We start from the raw sequence: 20,912 nt of genomic DNA on the forward strand, positions 1-20,912 counted from the left end.
TTAAAAACTTATTCAATAAAAATGCTAAATTTTGAATATTTTTCAATAAAATAATACAATTAAGTATTTTTCAATATTCGATCGGCTTAATTTTGACATGAACTCTTATTTTCAAATGGATTTTTAAAGTCTCAGGCCAAAACCACTTGACCAACCGATATGAGTTAATTTTTTCACGACTTGCTAATTTATAGCTCGAGATTAGCAAAATAAACCGTGTTGGTGGTTGTTAATAACACTGATGAGTACAACTTTCCATCACAAAGATTATTTACTCACGTGGATCATCCCACAAGAATATTCTTTACACGTAAATATAAGGAATTACTCATTTATAGAAGAGAAAATCTTCTTTACGGCTGTTCGGTAAAGAAGTTATGGAGTTCAATAGCGACCGTCTAAAGTGTTTTTGGACGATCCGGATTAAAAATCAATTATGACCGGTAATAATTGATTGTGATTAACTTTTTTTCAAAAAAATTTCATTAAAATCTGAACCGTCCAAAACCAAAAATTTCTTTATAGAAACCTTCCTTAATTCTCCTTATTGTATCCTACTTTCCATTATAATTCAACTGCACGAGAGATTATTCCATGTCTCTGAGCGGTGCCACAGATCTTTTTCAACAACACATCGAATGGAGCCTACATACTTATTTTGGATCCCACACTAAAATGTACGGTGGAATCAGGTCTTGGCACACCAAGTAGCGGTGCCCCAAATGTATTGAACAAATTTTCCAACTGCACACTTAAACGTAAGAGGATCCGCATCTTCAAACCTATCCTTCTTCAAGAGAGATTTTATTTACCTCACCGTCAATGCCATTTTTCTACAGTCGGACTATGTGCACAAATTTGCGGTCTACAGAACCCCTACGGCCCACTTTTAGGTCTCACACGAATAATTCGGGTCATTCTTTAACTTTAACTTAATTTTTCGAGTGGCTTCGTGAAACAAAATATTTTAAAAACTCGGATTGTTCGTGTAAGACCCTTAAGGCCCCGTTCCATAACGATAAATAAGTACTTATTTTTTAAGAAGGCAATTTCAAGCTCAAAAATCATGTACTTACGCAGATAATTTTTCTATCACTATGGATCTTGTTTGATAGATCTCACTGAGATCTTTAATCTTTAATATGGTGCAAAAAAAATTGAAAAAATATTTTTTATTTAAATTATTTTTGAGTTTAAAAATGTAAAATAAGCTACTTATTTTTTAAAAAGATTTCTGGAACGGGGCCTAAGTGAGCTCCATAAGACGATCTATGCACAACAAATCTGTGCCCATATCCTTAGCGCTTTTTTCTAATTCACGCATTTAGCTGTGGACCTCACGATAACATGTGATAGTGTGAGGCATTGCATTATAGCAAAGAAATGTCAAAGAAAAATTGTACCTTGCTCAGGAACACCGTCATACGATGCCTCAAACTTATTCACATCGACATAGGATCTCAAAATCAAATATTTGAGTTTCGCATATCAATGTAGTGAAAAAAGGAGCCTAAAATACCACATGATTCAAACGAAACATGTTGATTGAGATCAGCTCAAGACTCGGCTTGTTACGTCCCGACTTTGTTCTACTCGATTACTAACCGAGTTCGAGCTTAAGTTTGAGTTTTAGGCTCATAAAGCAAAGCAGAGCTCGACACACTAAAGCTCGACACTCATACGTATAGTTGAGCTCAGTTATAGAGGCTCGTTTAGTAGATAAACAAAGGACTCGACTCGTTTACAAAAGAGCTGAGCTCTAGTTTTAGTCTTGTTTCGTAAACAAACTGAGCTCGAAACACCACAAAAAGCTCGTCTCGTCTACACCTGTACGTGACGGTGTCCCAATAACACCAAATAATGTCTCATTCACAACCCCCATCCCCATGCACCATCAATATGTTCACACTCTTTATTCACGCTTATCATCCCCTCCTATTTATACCCACACAAACACACACTTCCCTTGAACCAAAACCAGCCACATCGACCTCTTTAACGAAACCAACACCTCATTTCCCTCTCACTAAAGTTCACGCCCAACGCCCATGGCGACGACCGACGTGAAAGTCATCGGCGCGTGGCCGAGCCCGTTCGTGATGAGGGCCCGGATCGCGCTCAACATCAAGTCCGTCGACTACGAGTTCCTCCAGGAGCAGTTCGGCGGCAAGAGCGAGCTCCTCCTGAAATCAAACCCGGTCCACAAGAAGATCCCGGTCCTGATCCACGGCGACAAGCCCGTCTGCGAGTCCCTCGTCATTGTCCAGTACGTCGACGAGGTTTGGGCCTCTGGCCCGGCGATTCTTCCCTCTGATCCTTATGATCGCGCCATTGCTCGGTTTTGGGCTGCCTATATTGATGATAAGGTAAATATTCGCAGTTATTATTATTAATTTTTGGGAAAATGAAGGCGAAAAACGTGTTTTGATAATTAATATCCGTTAAGGATATTTTCAGCATTAATAAATATTTTTAGCTTGTTGTTAGCAGGTATTAATTAGCTTGTTGTCATTTTCCCTTCTTTCTTTGTTTTTTGGTTTTTTGGATTTAACGGTTAGGGCTTTTGGGCTAACTTAAGCATATCTCCATTAATTCCTTCTCCGGCCCGGTTAAAATTACTTCCACAGCAAGAGGACTCGTGATTAATTACAACAAGAAATTACTTGCTTGGGCCTGGCCACAAGGGTTGAACTCTAGACAATTGTATTGGGTCTGATCTTCTTTATCTCAAAAACTTCTGCGCGGAAGGATTTTTCAGTTATTCGATAATTTGGATTGTGTGATTTTTTTTGTTTTGTTTTAAATCTTACGGTCAAAAAATCTCTCGCTACCTACCCTGACGAACCCTCAAATCTTTTGGGTTTATATTCGTACTTTCATTTGCCCAAAAGAATTGTTTGTTTTTGTAGGTTCTGTTGTTTGAAAGGGACGGAATTCGTTTTTGATCAACAGTCCTGAAAGAGCCGATTTTTGGGATACAACATAGGTTCCAAGAGATCCGAAACGTTCCTTTGGTAACATTTTCGGTGTTGCGCTGTTTTACAAGGACGACTTTTTTGCTTAATGATTGGGACCGGTAACTGTACAATTGTTGCAATTAATGGTTTTAATGTATTTTTAAACTTTTACCACTCTGACTGGCCGGTAAGAGTTTATGAAAAAATTTGAACCAAAATCTACAAATAAACGGTCTAAATCAGGACTGTTTTTCCGGGTCCAAAATATGGATTGGAGAGGATCAGGTCCATTTGTAAAGGTCCGGAAAGTTCCTTAGGCCCCGTTCCAGAACGGGTTTAAAAACTTATTTTTTGTCTAATAATAAGACATGTTCTACAAAAGGGTGAATTAGTACTTGTTTTTAAAGAAAACAATTTCAAGCTAAAAAATTATGTGCTTACGCAAATAATATTTTTACCAATATGGATCTTGTTTGATAGATCTTACTGAGATTTTTAATATGGAGCAAAAAAAATTGAAAAATTATTTTTCATTTACATTATTTTTTAGTTTGAAAATGTGAAATAAGCTATTTATTTGGGTTTTGTGGAACAACCCTTTTAATTTTTTTTTAAGAAGATTTTTGGTACGGGGCCTAGTACTAGCGAGTTTTGAAAATTAAACTCCTCACTACCATTCTCAAAACCATGGATTTTTTCTCTTCTTAGTTGTTAGTAATATATGATTCGTTTAAGGGTTTTTGGTTTTTTGGCTATAGATTTATTTAGGGTTTTACTCTTCATGTTATCTCTAAAAATTGAAACCGATTTCTTTTTAACACTGGATTTCAAATGGGTGATGATGCAGTGGTTCCCATCACTGAGTGGAATAGCCAGGGGTCCAACAGAGGAAGCCAAGAAGGCAGCACTGGAGCAAGTGGTCGAAGGCCTAGCCTTGCTAGATGATGCCTTTGTGAAATGCAGCAAGGGCAAGGTCTTCTTCGGCGGTGACCGGATCGGCTACCTCGACATTGCTCTGGGTTGCTTCTTGGGATGGGTCAGGGTTACTGAGAAGACGAGCCATCTCAAACTGCTTGATGAATCCAAGACACCCCATCTTGTCAAATGGGCTGAGAGCTTCTGTGCTGATGCTTCTGTGAAGGATGTCATGCCTGAAACTGATAAGCTTGCTGAGTTTGCCAAGGCTCTCATGGCCAAATTCAAAGCACCTCCTCCAAGTTAAAGTAAGATCCTTTAAAGGGGTGTTTATTGTAGGTTTTTTTTTTGTGCTTTGTCGGGATCCATGTCGCCGTAGTTTATGCTTTTGCTTATGGGCAAAATAGCTTAAATAAGTTGAAAATGGAAAGTAATCAGGAAGCTTTTATTTTGATGGTTTTTAGGTTTGTTGGTAGCAAAATCAGGTTTTACCCCAGTTTATTGAGGCACCAAACACCTAGTTGGTTTTTTGTGCTTGTAGTAGTTGGGAATATGTTTTGGAGTTAATGATGTTAAACCCCTTTTGTCTGGTTCTATTCGAGTAGTTAAACATCGTGTGGTTGTTAGGAGTAATTGGAGTCCCTACGAAGAATCTTTAGAGAATTTGTATGCTTGTTTAATAGCCGAAAAATGATTTGAACATTGACGTTTGAATACATTCGGACACAGATATGTCGACAAGCCTCCGAGGAGGGTGACGTTCGCATACATAGCGTCCGAATTTATATCCAGATACTTGTTGCCGAATGTTTGTATTAGTAGCTCTTACTAGCCTCTGTTTGTACTCTGGGCCTGTTTTGTGACAAAATAGGCAATTCAATTCCAACTACCTTTTTGGATATCGGTGGGTACCATGTGGCCATGCTCACGTGGAGCCAGAATAGCTCATTCGGGCTATTTAAAAGTGTATTCGACGGCCTAGATTGAAACTCTCTTTCTCCTCTCACCCCACCATTCTCTCTCCTCTCTCTCCAAAATTTGAGCCGTTCAAAATCGAAATGGACGATCCGAATGCACTGAACGAGCATCCCGTGTTATCCACTGACACTGAAAAATTTCTTACCTTTTTGTCATCACAAATCATACCCACTTTTGTGCCCCCCATAAATCATTAAATCTCAACGATATTTTGAAGCTGAAGTTGATGTTGTATGGCCCTAGCTTTGTCCAATGGTGGGTGCTCTTGACCATGCTGTCTAATCCACACGGAGCGCAGCTGTCAATTCCAGATTGGCTTACTGCTGGAGAATCAATGTTGTCCATATGGTTGATCTTTTTCATAATCATAATGATGAAACGTATGCCAGTGTTCTGTTCGTGATTTTAATGTACACCTCACACACTTTAACTATTAGTTTTAGCTTTCTTTTGTCCATGATTTGGCCGCATGCACACCTCACACACTTTTCATGTTCCGTTCTTCAGGCCTTTGTTGGCCTTCGCTTGTCGTCGGCGTTTCTAGGCCTTTTGTTGGCCTTTATTCTCTGACGATAGCATAATTGTTTGTCTTTTGTGTTTTGTGGATCAGTACGCATTGTTCTATTCCTCATACCCTAGTTTGGTCTTTGCTCGTTGCTGACGTGTCTTCATTATTGTATTGGCGATAGCACAATTGTACTTTTATTATTATTATTATTATTAATGCATTTCTTGCTCTTCTACCAAAAAAAAAAGTACCAACTCTACGAACCCGCATTACATAATCTTTCAGTAGACCCTTTCATCATCCATTCTCGTTCTTAACTTTTGGGCTCAGGAATCCAAATAGCTTAAACCATTTCGAAAGGTTCTTTCACATTCTCGCTCCTATTTCCATTTTTACTACGCTTGCGCATGCATGTTGTTGGATACGACTAGCGTTTATATGATCATACCGACTTTTTTAATTAGGTTCCGTTCCAGAAATCTTCTTAAAAAATAAGTACTTATTTTGAAACTTCTCAAAGAAAAATAAAAAGGGTTGTTCCAGAAAACTCAAATAAGCAGGTTATTTCACATTTTCAAACTAAAAAATAACGTAAATGAAAAATAATTTTTTAATTTTTTTTGCACCGTATTAAAAATCTCAATGAGATCTATCAAATAAGATTCATATAGATAGGAAAATTATTTACGTAAATACATGATTTTTAAGCTTAAAGTTGCCTTAACTAAAAAATAAGTACTTACTTTTTATTTTGTAGAACAAGCTTTATTATTGAACAAAAAATAAGAACTTATTCAAGTTCTGGAACGGGGCCTTAGTCATATACCAGCAAATGACATCGCCCTTGCACTGTACACATGAGCACATTCTCACTTTTGTATAGCCTATACTTAGTAATTAGGAATTACACAATGTTGCGATGGAAAGAGGTGTTGATGCACCAGCGGCACCACGGGAGAGTGTGTGTATGGGGCAATTGACATTTAATAATCTTTTTTTTTAAACATGGATGTAAAGTCTAGTCATTTATCCAACATAATTGTGGGTATGGCCAAATTTTTTGAAAAATTCAACAAACATCATGTTTTTTTTCTTCTTTATAATGGACATTGCGAGACCTCAAATCCCTATACTTGTATTCGCTTATACAGGTTTATTGTATTGAAAACTAAAGAAACACAATGAAAACTTATGCTTAACCAACATGAAAAATGGCTCAAACTTCCATGCTAGTCCTTGCTATAAAACCAAAGACATCTCCCTTTTGCTTCTTGCGTTATTGGAATTTTAAAAAATCAGCCAAATCTGAAGTTACTTTTATATGTTCCGCAGCGACATTTACCAGCATTACAAGGTATCTTACGTGACCTGGTAAGTTGACTAGGGGTGAGCGAAAATCTGACCAATCAAATGAACCCCTACCGACCCGAGCAACAATCCAATGAGTTGCCTTGTTGATTACAGCCTGAGGATTGGGCGATAGCGGGTTACAAATCAGCAAAACCCGATAACTTCATAATTCGGGTTTCAAAATCCAACCCCAGAGCAGCCCGTGCACATTCTCTCCGGGTAAAATCCAACCTACAAGAATTACCTCCACTTATGGATCGATAACCAATTTTCAGCATATTCAAGCTATTTTTGATCCAGTAGATAACTTATAGCAAAATCTGGAAACAACATTTTTGAAGAGTGATGCTACAGGTACCGACGGGGTCGGTACCGAAATCGTAGGGACGGCCGCGCCGGGCCGTCTCCGGCCACCGGACGGCCGATCTAAGCCGTCCAAAAATTCTATAAAAAAAAAACGAGGGGGCCTACGCGAAAATCAATGGCATCCAAGGTGTGTAAGGTGTTTGATCCGAACATCATTTTTTCGTGTATATATGTATATTCTCAATTCTACATTCTCATGTAAACTTCTGGCTTCCCCACTGTCACATTTTGCATCGGGCTCCTCTTCTCTATCATGGCCGGCAGTGTTCGTCGCGACCATCTCTCCGTTCTTTCCCCCACACAACCGCATAGAGCCCAATGACAATCAGGACTGACCCTACAACACTTAACATTGGAAAAAAATAGCTTCTTTGTTATCAACCAACATGTATCAAACTATTTGCTCGAATTCAAAGGAAAAAAATGAAATAGAAGAACTTGTACGTACGTCCCAACATATAATTTCTCTTGCAGAACCATCCAATTGATAATCACTGCAATGATCAGTGGGAGTGGGTGGAACGCTGAGATGAATAGAGGACCTTTCTTTTTAATACCCCATGACATGAGGTAATATGCAAGTGCATTTACTACACACAATTGCCATTGTTACAAAGATTAATAGAAACAAGGAATGATGGCATCGAACCCCTAACCCAAGACCTAAACGATTTACAATGCTACAAGTAATCCTATGCCCATCCGAGACCCAATCCCCAAGTTTGGCAAGAAACCAAATACGGGAAACCCATTGGAACGAAGCCCACACCCGTTGGCCTAAATACCCAGATAAATAAATGAAAGACCAAAGGTAATTAATAACTAATTAACTGATGTAATTATTAAATAAAAAGATGGAGAGTTTGTACCACATAAAGAGTTGAAATAACTCTGATGCTGGGACGTAGCGACCATGCAGATAGGTCACGTTTGGCAATGAATGCAATGATTCCACTCTCTATGCATGCCATCAAGCATATTAATGTCGAGCTTGTAAATGGAGCGGAATAATTCACACCCATTCTTGCCTGTAGGGATCAATAAAAGAAAACCTTCAAAACTTACACCAAACAAATCACTGTATTTTATACCTTTTCAAATTAGGTTACCTACGGCTACGTACATCCAAGCACAATATTTGGAAAGGAGATTCTAAAGACTTTGCTCACCCAATCCCAAAATAAAAACTCCAATCAATATTTCTATTTCCCAGCACATATTGCCTCACTTGAACTTTGCAAAATCATAAATCTACCCTTCACGTTTGATTTCAAAGTGGGGACCAATGAAGTCACAAAAGTGACTGACCTTTAAAAGAAATTTGGGCCAAACTTGGATATGCTGTTAGGGTTTGGTTTGGGCTGGGATGGGATGGGCTTTAATTATTGGAACTGGGCAGTTTTGGCCTTTGGTTTGTTTATTTGAGTTGTATTTGTTTGATCCGGCATTTGAGGCCTTTAGGTGTTCGGGGTTTTGTCCCCTCGGGTGTTTTTGTAATCTTTGATTGAATTCCCCTCCTCTCTCTCCCTCACTTGATGTATCCTTATTAAGTTTCTTAATATTATTTTGCTGTTTCAAAAAAATGGATTTGTAGAATCAATCCACTTGCATCCACATATTCTACAATAATGTCGTGTTTTGAACATCAAATTTTCATTTCCCCGGTTTGTACTTTTTCCCAATATTATAAATTTGGACAAGGGAGTTTAGAATTTCAATATTCAAAATTTTTATCGTACCTCAATTATTTCTTCTTTTTGTATACTCAACGATGTTTTGACGGAATTACTTTGTTATTCTTCGGAGTAGGACTATGTTTAGCACGGTAGTGCAAAACTCGATTGCATCATTATAGCAGACTATTCCAACGATCACAGTCCAAATAGCGTTGATTACTCAGTTTGTGTAAAGAGGCGTAGAAAAATTGATCGATGAAAATTATGAATGTGTAAACGCGTGTAACGCATCACTTGAAATTCCGATTGAGATTGTAAATAATTTGCTTGCATCTCTGTAACCAAGATGTTCGTCAAGTAAAACAAATAATTAATTGGTCTTTATCTTTTTAATCTTAGCTAGCTAGCAGCGCTATGTGTTTTATTAAACACAACAAAGAGCATGTAAACATATATAATTATAGTTGGTATTTTTTTTAATCTGATTTAAAGTTGGTGTTTGAGAATTACCAACCTATCTGGTTGGCCCTTCTTCTATAACTACTGTATATACGGGAGGAGTCCATCACAAATTAAGCTCAATAACGTACGGAAACAAACTTTATTTTGTGAATCATAAGGAAATTTTGTGTGTGTGTGTGAGTAAAGAGATCGATCGAACTTTGTAGAGTTGAAAACAAATTGCATACAGATCATTATTACTCCATCTGTCCAAATTTTTTGTGTATGTTTTCTTTTTGGAACCTCTCAAAAAATTATCTTATATCTTTTGATCTATAATATTTTAAATTTTCAATATGGATCGTTTGATAGATCTCAATTAATTTTGTTAACCAAAAATTTCAAAATAATAAAAAAATGTTATAGATTGTGGAATATAGGTAAGTTTTTGAGAGGTCCCAAAAAAAGACCTAGCTAGAACGACACTTTTATTTTTTACAAAAATCATAAGTAAGGTGAAGTAAAACGTTCCTTTACCTCCTCTCTTCTTGGAGGCATAGGGAGACCATTGTCTCAGTAGTGTTCTGAGAGCAACCATTTTGTGCATATATTGCTAAAAGTTAAGTTTATCTCCAATTCAGCCCGCCAATATGATTGTGGAATAGATGGGTCCATGCAGCCCAAGATATGGCGCTGGCTATGACGAGAAAATTAAGGTCCCAAAAACAAGTTGTTGCTTCGGGTTCGGGTGCTGGAATTCCCTTCACCAATAATGTTTTTTGGTACAAATGTCATGATCTTTATTTATTTTTACCTCCTCTCTTCTTGGAGGTATAGGAAGACTACTATCTCAGTAGTGTTCTGAGAATAACCACTTTGTGCATATATTGCTAAAGGTTAAGTCTATTTCCAATCAAGCCAGCCAATATGATTGTGGACTAGATAGGTCCATGCAACCCAAGATATGGTGCTGGCTATGACGAGAAAATTAAGGCCCAAAAAACAAGTTGTTGCTTCGGGTTCGGGTGCTTGAATTCCCTTCACCAATAATGTTTGTCCAGGTGGTAGTTAAAAGGGGGTTAATGTAATTTTCCCAATTTATAATGCCACTCTGCAAATTTATAATGTCACTCCCAAAAAGAAGTACGGTTATCAATTTAGAAAATGACATTATCAATATGAAATTGATTATAAATTTAAAGAGTTACATTATCAATTGACCTTATTATTTATGTGTTCTCCGAAACACCAAACAATGAAGAAAACAAATCATTACGAAACAGGTAGTTCCCTGAAGCATTAGAGCATCCACAATGTAATAATCAAAACTAAAAGGTTGCTAAAGTTAGCAATATTTGTTCAAAAAAGTGTTCACATTGTAATAACCAAACTTAGCAACCTCTTAGCAACTCATCAAATTTTGATCTTTGAATAACCAAACTTAACAACTTTTACCAATAACCAAAACTCAATAACCAAACCCAATAACCAAATTCAAATCTAAAAAATTAAAAAACACCTCACATTAGAATCGTCTTATCGAAACGAATAATTTGGTGTGGTCAGGTGCGTGATTGGAACTCATTTGCAATTGGACATAGATGCATTGCGTATTGTGGGGGGTTTTTTATAGGAATACAAAAATAACCAATGTGGAGATCAAGTTTGTTAGGTTTGATTATAAACTAAATGGATAATCAAATGCTGACGTGGCACATTTTGGTTATTGATTTTGATTATTCCCATTGCGGATGCTCTTAGGCCAACATAGATCGGTCTATATTTGGAAATTAGATCTCTTCTATTTTCGACAAACAAGAAACCCAGCAAAAAATAAGTTTTCAAAAATAATCTTTGATGTTAGGTGTTCAACAATTTAGATCTAAAGATACCCATCCAAGGAAAAATGTGTTACTTATCATGGCCTGAACCCAAAAAAAAAAATTTGATGATGACAGTGGTAACAAAGATTTTCATCAATTGGGTGACCTATCTGCCGAAGAAAATCCTGTTTACAACATCAACAGGTAAAGCATAAGCTGGATCTATGGCTTTCAATCCTGGATATTCAAGAAGTGAGAGACCTGCAAAATGAACAAACAGAACAAAGTCAGTGAGTTATGGAATCTTAAAAAGTCTACATAAATGGAGTTTGGCTCCAGTCCAGTGAAATTAGATAGTAAGAAATAACCACAAGTGGTAAGCCTAGCGGAAAGTTGAACCATGATAAGCAACACAGGAACTTCATGAGTAGAAATTCCATGGACCTCTTGGACACAATCAAGATCCTAACTTAAAATCAGAAAGTAATCTTCATTCGAATCTCATATTTGGCTCAGCCACCTACTCATCTTTCACAATGAAGAGATCAAATTCACTCTAAACCTTTTGATTTTTTTTTCCAGTGGAATTGTTTACTTCATGGTGGGCTGAGACTGGAACCTTAAAACATGTGAAGTGTCCCTCTTAGTCAAAAGATGATTGGGAAATAGTATGAATTATGTTGAACAATTTCTAGGAAGACGGGAGGCCCATTAAGAAAAGTAGTACTCAGAGCACAAGGCTCCCACCTCCTACACTCAATTCCCTCCAACCAAAAGCGCCTGAGGGAAATAGAAACTACAAACGTGGCAGTTTAAATGGCAACCAATCCGATGCTAGCTGGATTTGTGACCCAGAACACCGCCCAAAATATGCTAGAAGGAAACATTTGAAGGTAGTACCATCTTGGATTTTATTCTAGGAAATCCCAATTAACAAAATGGCTCAAGAAACTCTTAAACATAACAAGGGGTTGACATGAAAATTGATAACAAATAATTAACTACATCAGCAGATAATAAAATGCCCACATAAAGAGAACAATAAGCTTTCTCCCCCAAACTAAGAATTAAACCGGGAAACAGACTAAAAATTGGAGGACAAGAAATCCAACAGTTGCATACCAAAAACTGATTTTGCCTCAAAAGAAAAAGAAAACATACCAGCAACTCCGAAATACGTATGGAAAACATCAACAGCATCATTTGGCCGATCAGAAATGCCTCCCTTCTCTTTATCCTGCATTTATGACATGTAACAGCAACAATATCAGGTAAAACCACAAATAACAGTATGAAATTTTCCAGGACTGGAAGTGGCTCACTAGATTCAAAAGCAACCTGACAGTCCAAGATATATTTAACAAGCTTTTCCTTGTCAATCCAATGAACTCTGTCTATCATGATCAAGCTAGAAAGAACCCACCAAGAGTAGCAGACCTGTGCAATTTGATCATCAGGAACATTTAATTTACAGATTTAAACAAAATCTCAGTTGGAAAAAATGATAACCAACATCTGGAAGCTTCTCCGGACGTCCGTTTAGACCTCCAGATTTATCTTGTCGCTCACATAACCACCACCCAAGGAGGTCCTTATCAATTTGATGTAGAGAACCAGTTATCGCAAGAGCAGCCACACAGCAGAAAACTGCAGTTATAATGGTCATACTGGCCGTGAAATTAATGTGTAGAGTCTAGTTTAGGGATATAAACATTTTTCAAACCATACACATAACTGATAAACCAAAGTGATATTAGCTCACTGAATATAATCTTAAAGAGATATTCATACTCTTGATTGAGGATTTCTAACAGATTAACCGTCAGAGTGATTACTTAGTCAACTGAAAGATCATCCCCAAACAGAAGCGATTTTGGCCAGCTATCAATAACAGAATCTATCTGCAATTAACAAAGTCTAAGCCCTACGCAAATAGATTGGAAGCTTCAACTATTGGATAGCATCAACATAATAAGATCAATATTTCCATAATCTTGGGCTTCTTTTGCTGACAATCTGATGGTAAGTGCTGTCTATCAGCTTATACAGACTAGCGGCCGGTGCACTCTGAATGATTCAGGGAAAAATTAGTTCTAAGGCTTCTAAGCGATGGCAAAGTTCGTCTCCCTTTTGTCTCTTGATGAGCAACAAAATCTTTCACAAGTACAATAAAAGCTGGTCCAAGAAATAAAAAGCAGGGACAAAATGTCCCCTAAAGAAAATGGAAAAAACATAAGAGAACAGAAATACTTGTCACAAAATGCTGCCAATCCCTACTTATAAAAAACAGTTAGATCCCCTTAAAGAGGAAGTCAGTGAAATCCTAACCAAAGAAAATAAGAGATATTATTCCCACTTTTTCGAACTTATCCTCAGAAAAGAAAATTTGGTCAGCCCTCTAGGCATACCTTATTAGGGAAGGTTGGTTTCCATGACAACCAATTGTATTACCCTATGTTAGAATATAGTATTGGTATTAGTCCCCCATTGGTTAAAGTAGTCTTATGTTATGATTTTCCATTATATAAATAAGAGTTGATTGTGTTAAGGTTAGTTAACACTTTTTCTTCCTAAACAACATGGTATCAGAGCGGGTTCACAATCCACCTTAGATATACAAAACCCTAGCCGCCACCCTCTACCGCCATCATCATCTCACCACGAAACCCTAAAATCAAAACCCTAATCCTGGCCTCTATCTTAACCCTAATCTCTTCCACCCATCAAAATCCCAAACTGAAATCTATAGCCATTAACCACTGTTCACCGATTACTGTTCACTGTCGGTACTGTTCATGTATTACTGTTCATCATCAGTACTATACACTTGTTACTGTTCATCGCTGTTTAGTACTGTCCATCACTCATGGCTGGTCAGATCTGTTCTATGGTTCTGCTTTTGATTGCCGAAGGTATATTCGTATTGGTATTGTTGGTAATTGTTTAATGCTTACTTTTAGTTGGTAGAATATTGGTGGTTGATCCGTTGGTTGCCTCTCATTGCACGGTGACATTTTTGCAATGAAATCTGATTCTGATTCTGCTTCCGCTTCCGTTGTCTCTAGTGGGTGTGGTTCTTCATTCAACCATGGTCATGGTCGCAGCCGTGATTTTGGGTATCGTGGTCGGATTTTTGGCCATGCTTTTGGTGAGTGTGGTAACATATATTATTTTGTTGTCTATTTTGCTGACGTTGGTAGTTGGTTGCTGGTAGTTAAAGTTGGTTGCTGTTGGTTGTTGAAGTCGTTCGTTGATCGTTGAAGTCATTTCGTTGGTCGTTGAATTCGTTCGTTGTTCGTTGGTCGTTGAATTCGTTCGTTGGTCGTTGAAATTATTTCGTTGAAGTCGTAGAAGTTGTTTCATTCGTTGAAGTAGTTTCGTTGGTCGTTGCTATTGAAAGTTGTTCAATTGTTTTTAACAAGTTGGTTGTTCTTCGTTATTGCTGATTAGTAGTTGAGGTAATTGTTTTGTTGGTTGATATGTAACAAGCTGTAGAGTCTCCAGCTTGAGGGGGGTGTTAGAATATAGTATTGGTATTAGTCCCACATTGGTTAATGTAGTTATGATTTTCCATAATATAAATAAGAGTTGATTGTGTTAAGGTTAGTTAACACAACACCCAACACACTTTTCCTTCTTAAACAACAATTCCTGTAAAGAGAGGCTAAAGGCATGTGTAACGTTGGGCAACCAAATCAGTGCAACCATTACAAGTTCTGGACTTCTAGAAGTTCTCCATGAATTTCATGTTAACATTACTTAAGTACACAATTCTCATTGAAGTACTTGTGGCTGCATCACGGAGGGTAACAAACATCTTTTTGACAACTCACTCCATAGAAGGTGGTCTTTGTTAAAAGAATAAAAGAAAAGGAAGAGAAAGAAACACCAAAGAATATTCTAATAATTACAGAAGAAAAGATAAAACTTATCGCGTTTTGAAACCGGGTAATTTTATAAAAGGGACCACACCCAAAAACTCAAGGGGATGGCCTTGAGAGTGCGAATGGAGAGCAATAAAAAGAGTCATAGAAAACGAACGAAGGAGAAAAATAGAAGGACGTTCTAAGGAAACAGCTGCTTCATTCACAAGCTAGAATGCCTATCCTTAAAAAGGCTACTAGTAAGGAGAGCTTTCAGTTTGACTTTGTGAACTCACAGAAGATGTATGTGCTTCTATCTTGGCTAACTATTAACAAGGATTTCAACAGTGCAATATGAAATCTATAAGAAAACTCTGTATTTAGGACTTCGCTGCAGTGCATTTCTCGTTTTGGAAATTGGAGAGCACTCACGAAAGTTGAGCTATCTAGAAATGGGACAAACTCACAGTTTGAAGGATAAGCAACTTGAGTTACTCCCAAAAATCAGAACAAAGAATACTGCATAAAACATGTGTAATATGTGCAACATACTTTGCCCTGCATGAGATTCGGCACCTGGTGTGCATCCAAATCCACCATCCAGATTCTTGCAACTCACAACGTACTTTACAGCTTTTTCCACATTGATTTTATCCAAACGGTGCAATAATGCAAGAGAACATATAGCAATGTAAGAGAACCTACAAAAGACCTATTCTAGTTAATAATTTTCCACCCAAATAAATGAGAATTTCAAGATAAATTATCATGCAGAGGAAACAAGGATGTTATACGAATGACATACCGTGTATCAACTTCACCCCACATGTCCCCTGAAAAAGATCCATCTTCATTCTGCAGCCCAACGATATCTGATTTGAATTTCAGGTATAACAAAAAGTTTCTGGAGGCAAAATTGTTCTTACCATTGCTTAACACTTCGATAATACTCCATCTAGTCGATGTTGAAACATTTAAAGAGGAACCCTTTCACATACTTGTTACCTTTACATATTTCACATATTAGCGTAGGACTTCTACCAATAACAGGAGAACAACTACATATGAAACATGTGCTTAAATATATCAACTGTATATGGTATCTCGAACAAAAGTTATAGCTTATACGAACTGATGGTAATATGATTGAGAAAATGGATCAATATGTACGGAAATATCTGACAACAACAAAACTAGATGCTGAAGGATACAGTTTGACACCTTATCAATGTCAAGTACATTTATCTTGTCAAAAAGGGCTAAAATCTGTACAGCACTGAGGGTATACAGTATATGCGGGTCATGCCCAATGTTACCACCAAATCCACCTATATGAATAGCAAGGTGGTAAAAGATTAGTTCCAGTTCCAAATAATTTACCAGTGCTGAATTCAATTTGTAGAATTTAAATTGTCAAGAACCACAACAATTCAGAATGATTAGCACTTTATCCATAAAAACCGAAAGAATATCAGATGTGAAATGAGATAAAATCTAGAATGACATTTACAAACCCGATTCATGTTGGCACTCCAAGACCCATGAAACAACATCCTTAGAATCCACTTCACCAATCTTCCCCAAAAGATCCAGAGTGGTCAGCCCCCAGTATGCACCATTGATCCGTATGTGTTCCATCACCACAGATTCAAAATCGTTCTTCTTCTGAGGAAACAATTTCCAAAAATCCCATTAAAATGTGAAAACAAGGGTAAACTACACATATTTCTTTCCATACAACCAAAATTTAATAAGAAAATTAGAGGAGTGCAGACCTTCTCTACGGATAAAATGTAGTTAACATGTTTCTCGGCTTCTAGCTCCTCCCCCATTCTGTAACTGTACCAACTAAACATGCAAATTGTGAATTCTTAAAGTTGGAGAAAGGAATCAGAATAAAAAACAAGTTCCTATTTGCTATTTGCTTTTAGCGTTGCATCATCATCTATGGAGCATGGGTACCGGTACGCAATACGGTACGGGTACGGGAAACGGTAAAACCCCAAAAAAGTGGGGTATGGGTACGGCGTATACATATATAATTAATTTTGGCGGCTGAATTTGCCATTCCCTTTTTTGTTAATGGCACTCCCTGCAAGTGTATTTTGCACAAAAATACACTTGTAGGGAGTGCCATTAACAAAAAAAGAAGTGGCAAAATCATTTCCCATAATTTTTTACTATATATATATATATCACAGTGCATTCAATCAGATACATATATACATATCTACTGACTTAACTAGCATTCAGATACGTAGATACATATACACATACATATATACACACAGAGAGAGAAGCGCGGGGGGGGGGGGGGGGGGGGGGGGGGGGAACAAAGAGAGAGAGAACTTACGATTTGGAGACCCAAATTGATCGATGTCGTCACTGTGGCTTGAGGCTTGAGCTCTATGTGTATTTAAAGGAAAAATTACACAATAAGCCCAATATTTTATAATTATTTACAAAAAATTCAAAATTTTATTTTGGGCAAAAACGCACACCCAAACGTAGTGATAGAATATCCTTGCCGTACCCAAATGTACCAAAAGTATCCGATACGATTTTGCCGTACCCGTACCCCAGTGCGCGTACGACGACATTTCCGAAGTACTCGTGCATCAAAGATCATCATAAAGTCCACACATATTATTAATTATGTTTCTGTGGGTGTTTTTTCCCCAATGTAATTGTAAGTATTAATGGCAAAGAAATCTGATGTGCCCGTTTCAAATCCAGTCATTAATCGAATACAAGAAAAATATTACTCCATTTTTTTTAGGGAGAATTTTCCATAAGTCCACTATAGCAGTTTCAAAATCCATCTAGTCCACTGCTAAACTTCATAACCCACTAAGTCCCCTAGCCTACAAAAATACCAATATAACCCACTATATGTAGCCCTAATCACTATATGTAGCCCTATATATACCCCACTATATGTAGTTTCTTTTCCATTTCCTTCAAACGGGGGGGAGCGAGAGAGAGAGAGAGATCACCACTACAAGAAATCAAGCCTTTTGCGAGGAAATATATTTCTCGCTAATGGCAAAATTCTCCTCGCAAAAGGGCTTTTGCGACAAAATTTCATTCGTCGTCCATTCCTCGCAAATGGGTAGTCTCCAATTCTTTTTAGCGACCAAATATTTTTTCCTCGCCAAAGGGTTATTTTTTGCAAGGAAATTTTGGTCATTGCTATTGAATGAACCATTTTGCGAGGAATATCATTGGACACTGATGTAAAACAAATTAGTAGCTATAAGTATCCCGTTCCTCGCCAAATATACATGTTTGGCGACCAATCATTTCCTCGCAAAAAGGGTGCATTCAATAGCAACAACTCGAATTTCCTCGCAAAATTTAAATGTTTAGCAACGAAAAAATTCCTCGCAAAATGGCCCCTCAATAGCAACAACACATGTTTCCTTGCCCAATATATGTGTTTGGTGAGGAAATCAAATTTTATCCCAAAACAAGAAATGCATTTTGCAAAGAAACTCATCATCGCAAATAAAAAATAGTTTTCTTATCACAAATAAATCTTTTAGCGACAAAAAAAACCCTTGGTGATTGTTCTTTTTTTGCTTCTTGTCATACAATGATCTGCTATATTATTCAAGTAACACAATCCATCAAACTCAAAAGTAATTGCAGGAACATTAAAACAATTTCCAAATGTCAAAACATGGTACCTCAATTTCCAAAACATAATATCAAGTATCTAAACAAAAACCACAATGAAGTACTATATTATGTACTGTTAAGTACCAAAAGCCTCCTTCCAATATCCTCCACAATGAAGTACTATATCATGTTGTTAAGTACATGAAGTCCTTTAAACAAAAAGCAACAATAAAGTACCAATCATGTACTGTTGAGTACCAAAAACTAATTGCATCCTTCAAGTAGAATCCGAAACGAAAAACCTAACCCATAATTTTCCTTACCTCACATATCAATCCCTCACCCAGGGTTACATAGAAACTATGCTCAAGACCTGAAAGGGCTAAACAGATTGGAAACAATAGACGGGGGCTTAATCTACTATGAAGTGGTCACAGAGCAACAACAACAATTTGTATTGGTATTGGTCACCTGTCAGATCACACATTGCAACGGGCAAGATCTTACAAAACTCAAGTCCTAAAAGTAAAACGTATAGTATAGGATAGGAGTGTAGAGGAGAGGAGTGGCTTACGAAATTGGACGACTTCATACAATACAAACAAAGGTCATATAAGTTATATAACACGTAGGTCTGGATCCATCAAATACCAAAAAAAAAAGGTCTGGATCCATCAGGATTCAGGACCATCACCTACAATACAAAGTTACAAACAAGTGATACACGCTACAAAGTTTCAAACTTTCAGGCTATTGAGAGCATATAGCGAAAGGCAAATTCATCTTCCTGTGTTGTCAACTTAGGGTATTTTTCCATTAACGTACTTCTTATACACACACAAAAATCATGAAATCTAGGGTCATACAACAGAGGTTAATGGTAAATTGCAAATCACAGAATGGTTGCAGAAAATAAATAAACCAAATCGATAGCTGAATTTCAGGAGAAGTAATTGCTTAAAGCTATCAGTAACAGAAACAATACAAACGAAGCACAAAGACTCTTGGAGATCCACAACCAATTTCACCCAAGTATGAATACTCAGGGTTAAGCATCTGGAGACCCTTATTTCTCGTTTTTTTTTGGAGACCCTTGTTTCTCGTTTTTTTTTTTTTTTTTGGAGTTCGTAAAAAAGATAAAGGGTGAGACCGTGAGAGAACCCACAACGGCGCAACCCACAACCAGATCTAGATCGAGATCAATGTAGAGTTCTTTGTTTTTGTTTTTGAAGGAAAATCAAAATAGTGATGGACCGGATGGTGAAGCTCTGTGGCTGTGACTGTGCGTGTGTGTGTGTGTGAGAGAGAGAGAGAGAGACAGAGACAGAGACAGAGAGAGAGGAGAGACGTACCAGTGGTACCACTGTGGGTGTGGGTCGATCGTCGGCGAGAGGAGGAGTGGACTGCCGTGTGGATCGATCGTCGGCGGGAGGAGGAGTGGACGTGGGCGTGGGCGGAGTGCGGGAGTGGGCGGCGTCGCTGCCTCCCTGGCGTGGACTGTGGAGAGTGGAGACTGGAATCAGAAAAGAGGAGAATGAGGCCCCTTTCCGCTTTGTCCCAAAATCTTAATTTTTTTTTTAAAAAGATAGCTGATTTTAAACTCAATTGCATCGGTTAAAAGATTTCAATGAGATATATCAAATAAGATTCATGTTAGTAGAAAAATTAGAGTTAGTTTTGTTCACCTTCCACTTAAGAGGATGAACATTACCCTATTTTCTAGTGGTTGAAATGATATGCGCCCTACCTCAAAGTGATATCATGCTTACCAAAAAGTGTATTGCATAGTAAGCATGACATCACTATATGGCAGGATCCACACCATTTCAACCAATGAAAATGAGAGTAATGTTCAACGGTGAATAAAATTGCACTCGAAAAATTATTTACGTCAACATATGATTTTTGACCTTAAAATTATATATTTTTTCCTAAATCCTTCTTTTTTAGAAAGTGGAACTCCACCTGAGTGGCTAGGGTTTTTGTAGGACTAGTATTTTCCTTTTTTCCCAAATGATGCCGCTTTTGTTTTCTTTTTTTTTCCCTCCCGCGCGCCATTCCTTTTTCCCAATCCCGCCATTCACTAACAAAATTCTACCAGCATCAGAGACGTTTTAAAGAGAACCACGCAGAGAAAAACGCATTTGGCCCCATTTCGGGTTCCGACAAAATTTAGAAAAATATCCATAAATTTTTGAATATTATTTTATGGGGCCCTGTAAAAAATCAGCTCTAACGGATATCGGTAAGTATTACTTTTACATTCAACCATCATATCACCACCACAACCACCATCACCACTCCACCACCACCACCGCTCCTACCACCACTCCACCACCACCGCCACTCCACCACCACAACCATCACTACACCACCACCACCACTCCCACATACCACTCCACCACCACCACTCT

The 20,912-nt window shown here is 37.6% G+C and overlaps 2 protein-coding genes across 15 annotated transcripts; one reads left to right on the plus strand and one right to left on the minus strand.

Moving 5' to 3' along the window:
• The first annotated feature begins 1,904 nt into the window (after window positions 1-1,904).
• On the plus strand, window positions 1,905-4,505 carry LOC131310346 (glutathione S-transferase U17-like). Its single transcript, XM_058337317.1, has 2 exons — window positions 1,905-2,366; window positions 3,805-4,505. The coding sequence occupies exons 1-2, from the start codon at window positions 2,049-2,051 to the stop codon at window positions 4,177-4,179; spliced, it is 693 nt and encodes a 230-aa protein (XP_058193300.1). The 5' UTR covers window positions 1,905-2,048; the 3' UTR covers window positions 4,180-4,505.
• Window positions 4,506-11,025: 6,520 nt separating this feature from the next.
• On the minus strand, window positions 11,026-20,060 carry LOC131310349 (geranylgeranyl transferase type-2 subunit beta 1-like). Of its 14 annotated transcripts, XM_058337324.1 has the most exons (12): window positions 19,851-20,060; window positions 18,822-18,871; window positions 17,231-17,283; window positions 16,653-16,725; window positions 16,392-16,542; window positions 16,089-16,205; window positions 15,683-15,749; window positions 15,430-15,578; window positions 12,528-12,661; window positions 12,353-12,451; window positions 12,176-12,251; window positions 11,026-11,275 (listed from the first exon to the last, which is right to left on the minus strand). In XM_058337324.1, the coding sequence occupies exons 4-12, from the start codon at window positions 16,707-16,709 to the stop codon at window positions 11,181-11,183; spliced, it is 945 nt and encodes a 314-aa protein (XP_058193307.1). In that variant the 5' UTR covers window positions 16,710-16,725; window positions 17,231-17,283; window positions 18,822-18,871; window positions 19,851-20,060; the 3' UTR covers window positions 11,026-11,180. The 14 variants fall into 14 exon arrangements, 13 of the variants coding, with proteins under 13 accessions (XP_058193307.1, XP_058193303.1, XP_058193313.1 ...); XM_058337320.1 differs by lacking the exon at window positions 17,231-17,283 and having other exon boundaries at window positions 16,653-16,716; XM_058337330.1 differs by lacking the exon at window positions 18,822-18,871 and having other exon boundaries at window positions 16,392-16,536; window positions 16,653-16,716; window positions 19,851-20,048.
• Between the last annotated feature and the right edge of the window lie 852 nt (window positions 20,061-20,912).

Source organism: Rhododendron vialii, chromosome 12a (assembly GCF_030253575.1).
Source record: "Rhododendron vialii isolate Sample 1 chromosome 12a, ASM3025357v1".
NCBI lineage: Eukaryota > Viridiplantae > Streptophyta > Magnoliopsida > Ericales > Ericaceae > Rhododendron > Rhododendron vialii.

Bases quoted from the DNA above. Each gene is read 5' to 3' on its own strand.
- LOC131310346 (XM_058337317.1), top strand. From the start codon at position 2,049: ATGGCGACGACCGACGTGAAAGTCATCGGCGCGTGGCCGAGCCCGTTC. The intron at 2,367-3,804 runs GTAAATATTCGC...GTGATGATGCAG, and splicing joins CTGCCTATATTGATGATAAG to TGGTTCCCATCACTGAGTGG.
- LOC131310349 (XM_058337320.1), bottom strand. From the start codon at position 16,709: ATGGGGGAGGAGCTAGAAGCCGAGAAACATGTTAACTACATTTTATCC. The intron at 16,206-16,391 runs GTTTGTAAATGT...CTATTCATATAG, and splicing joins GGAGTGCCAACATGAATCGG to GTGGATTTGGTGGTAACATT. The intron at 15,750-16,088 runs GTATCCTTCAGC...AATTCAAATCAG, and splicing joins CATTGATAAGGTGTCAAACT to ATATCGTTGGGCTGCAGAAT.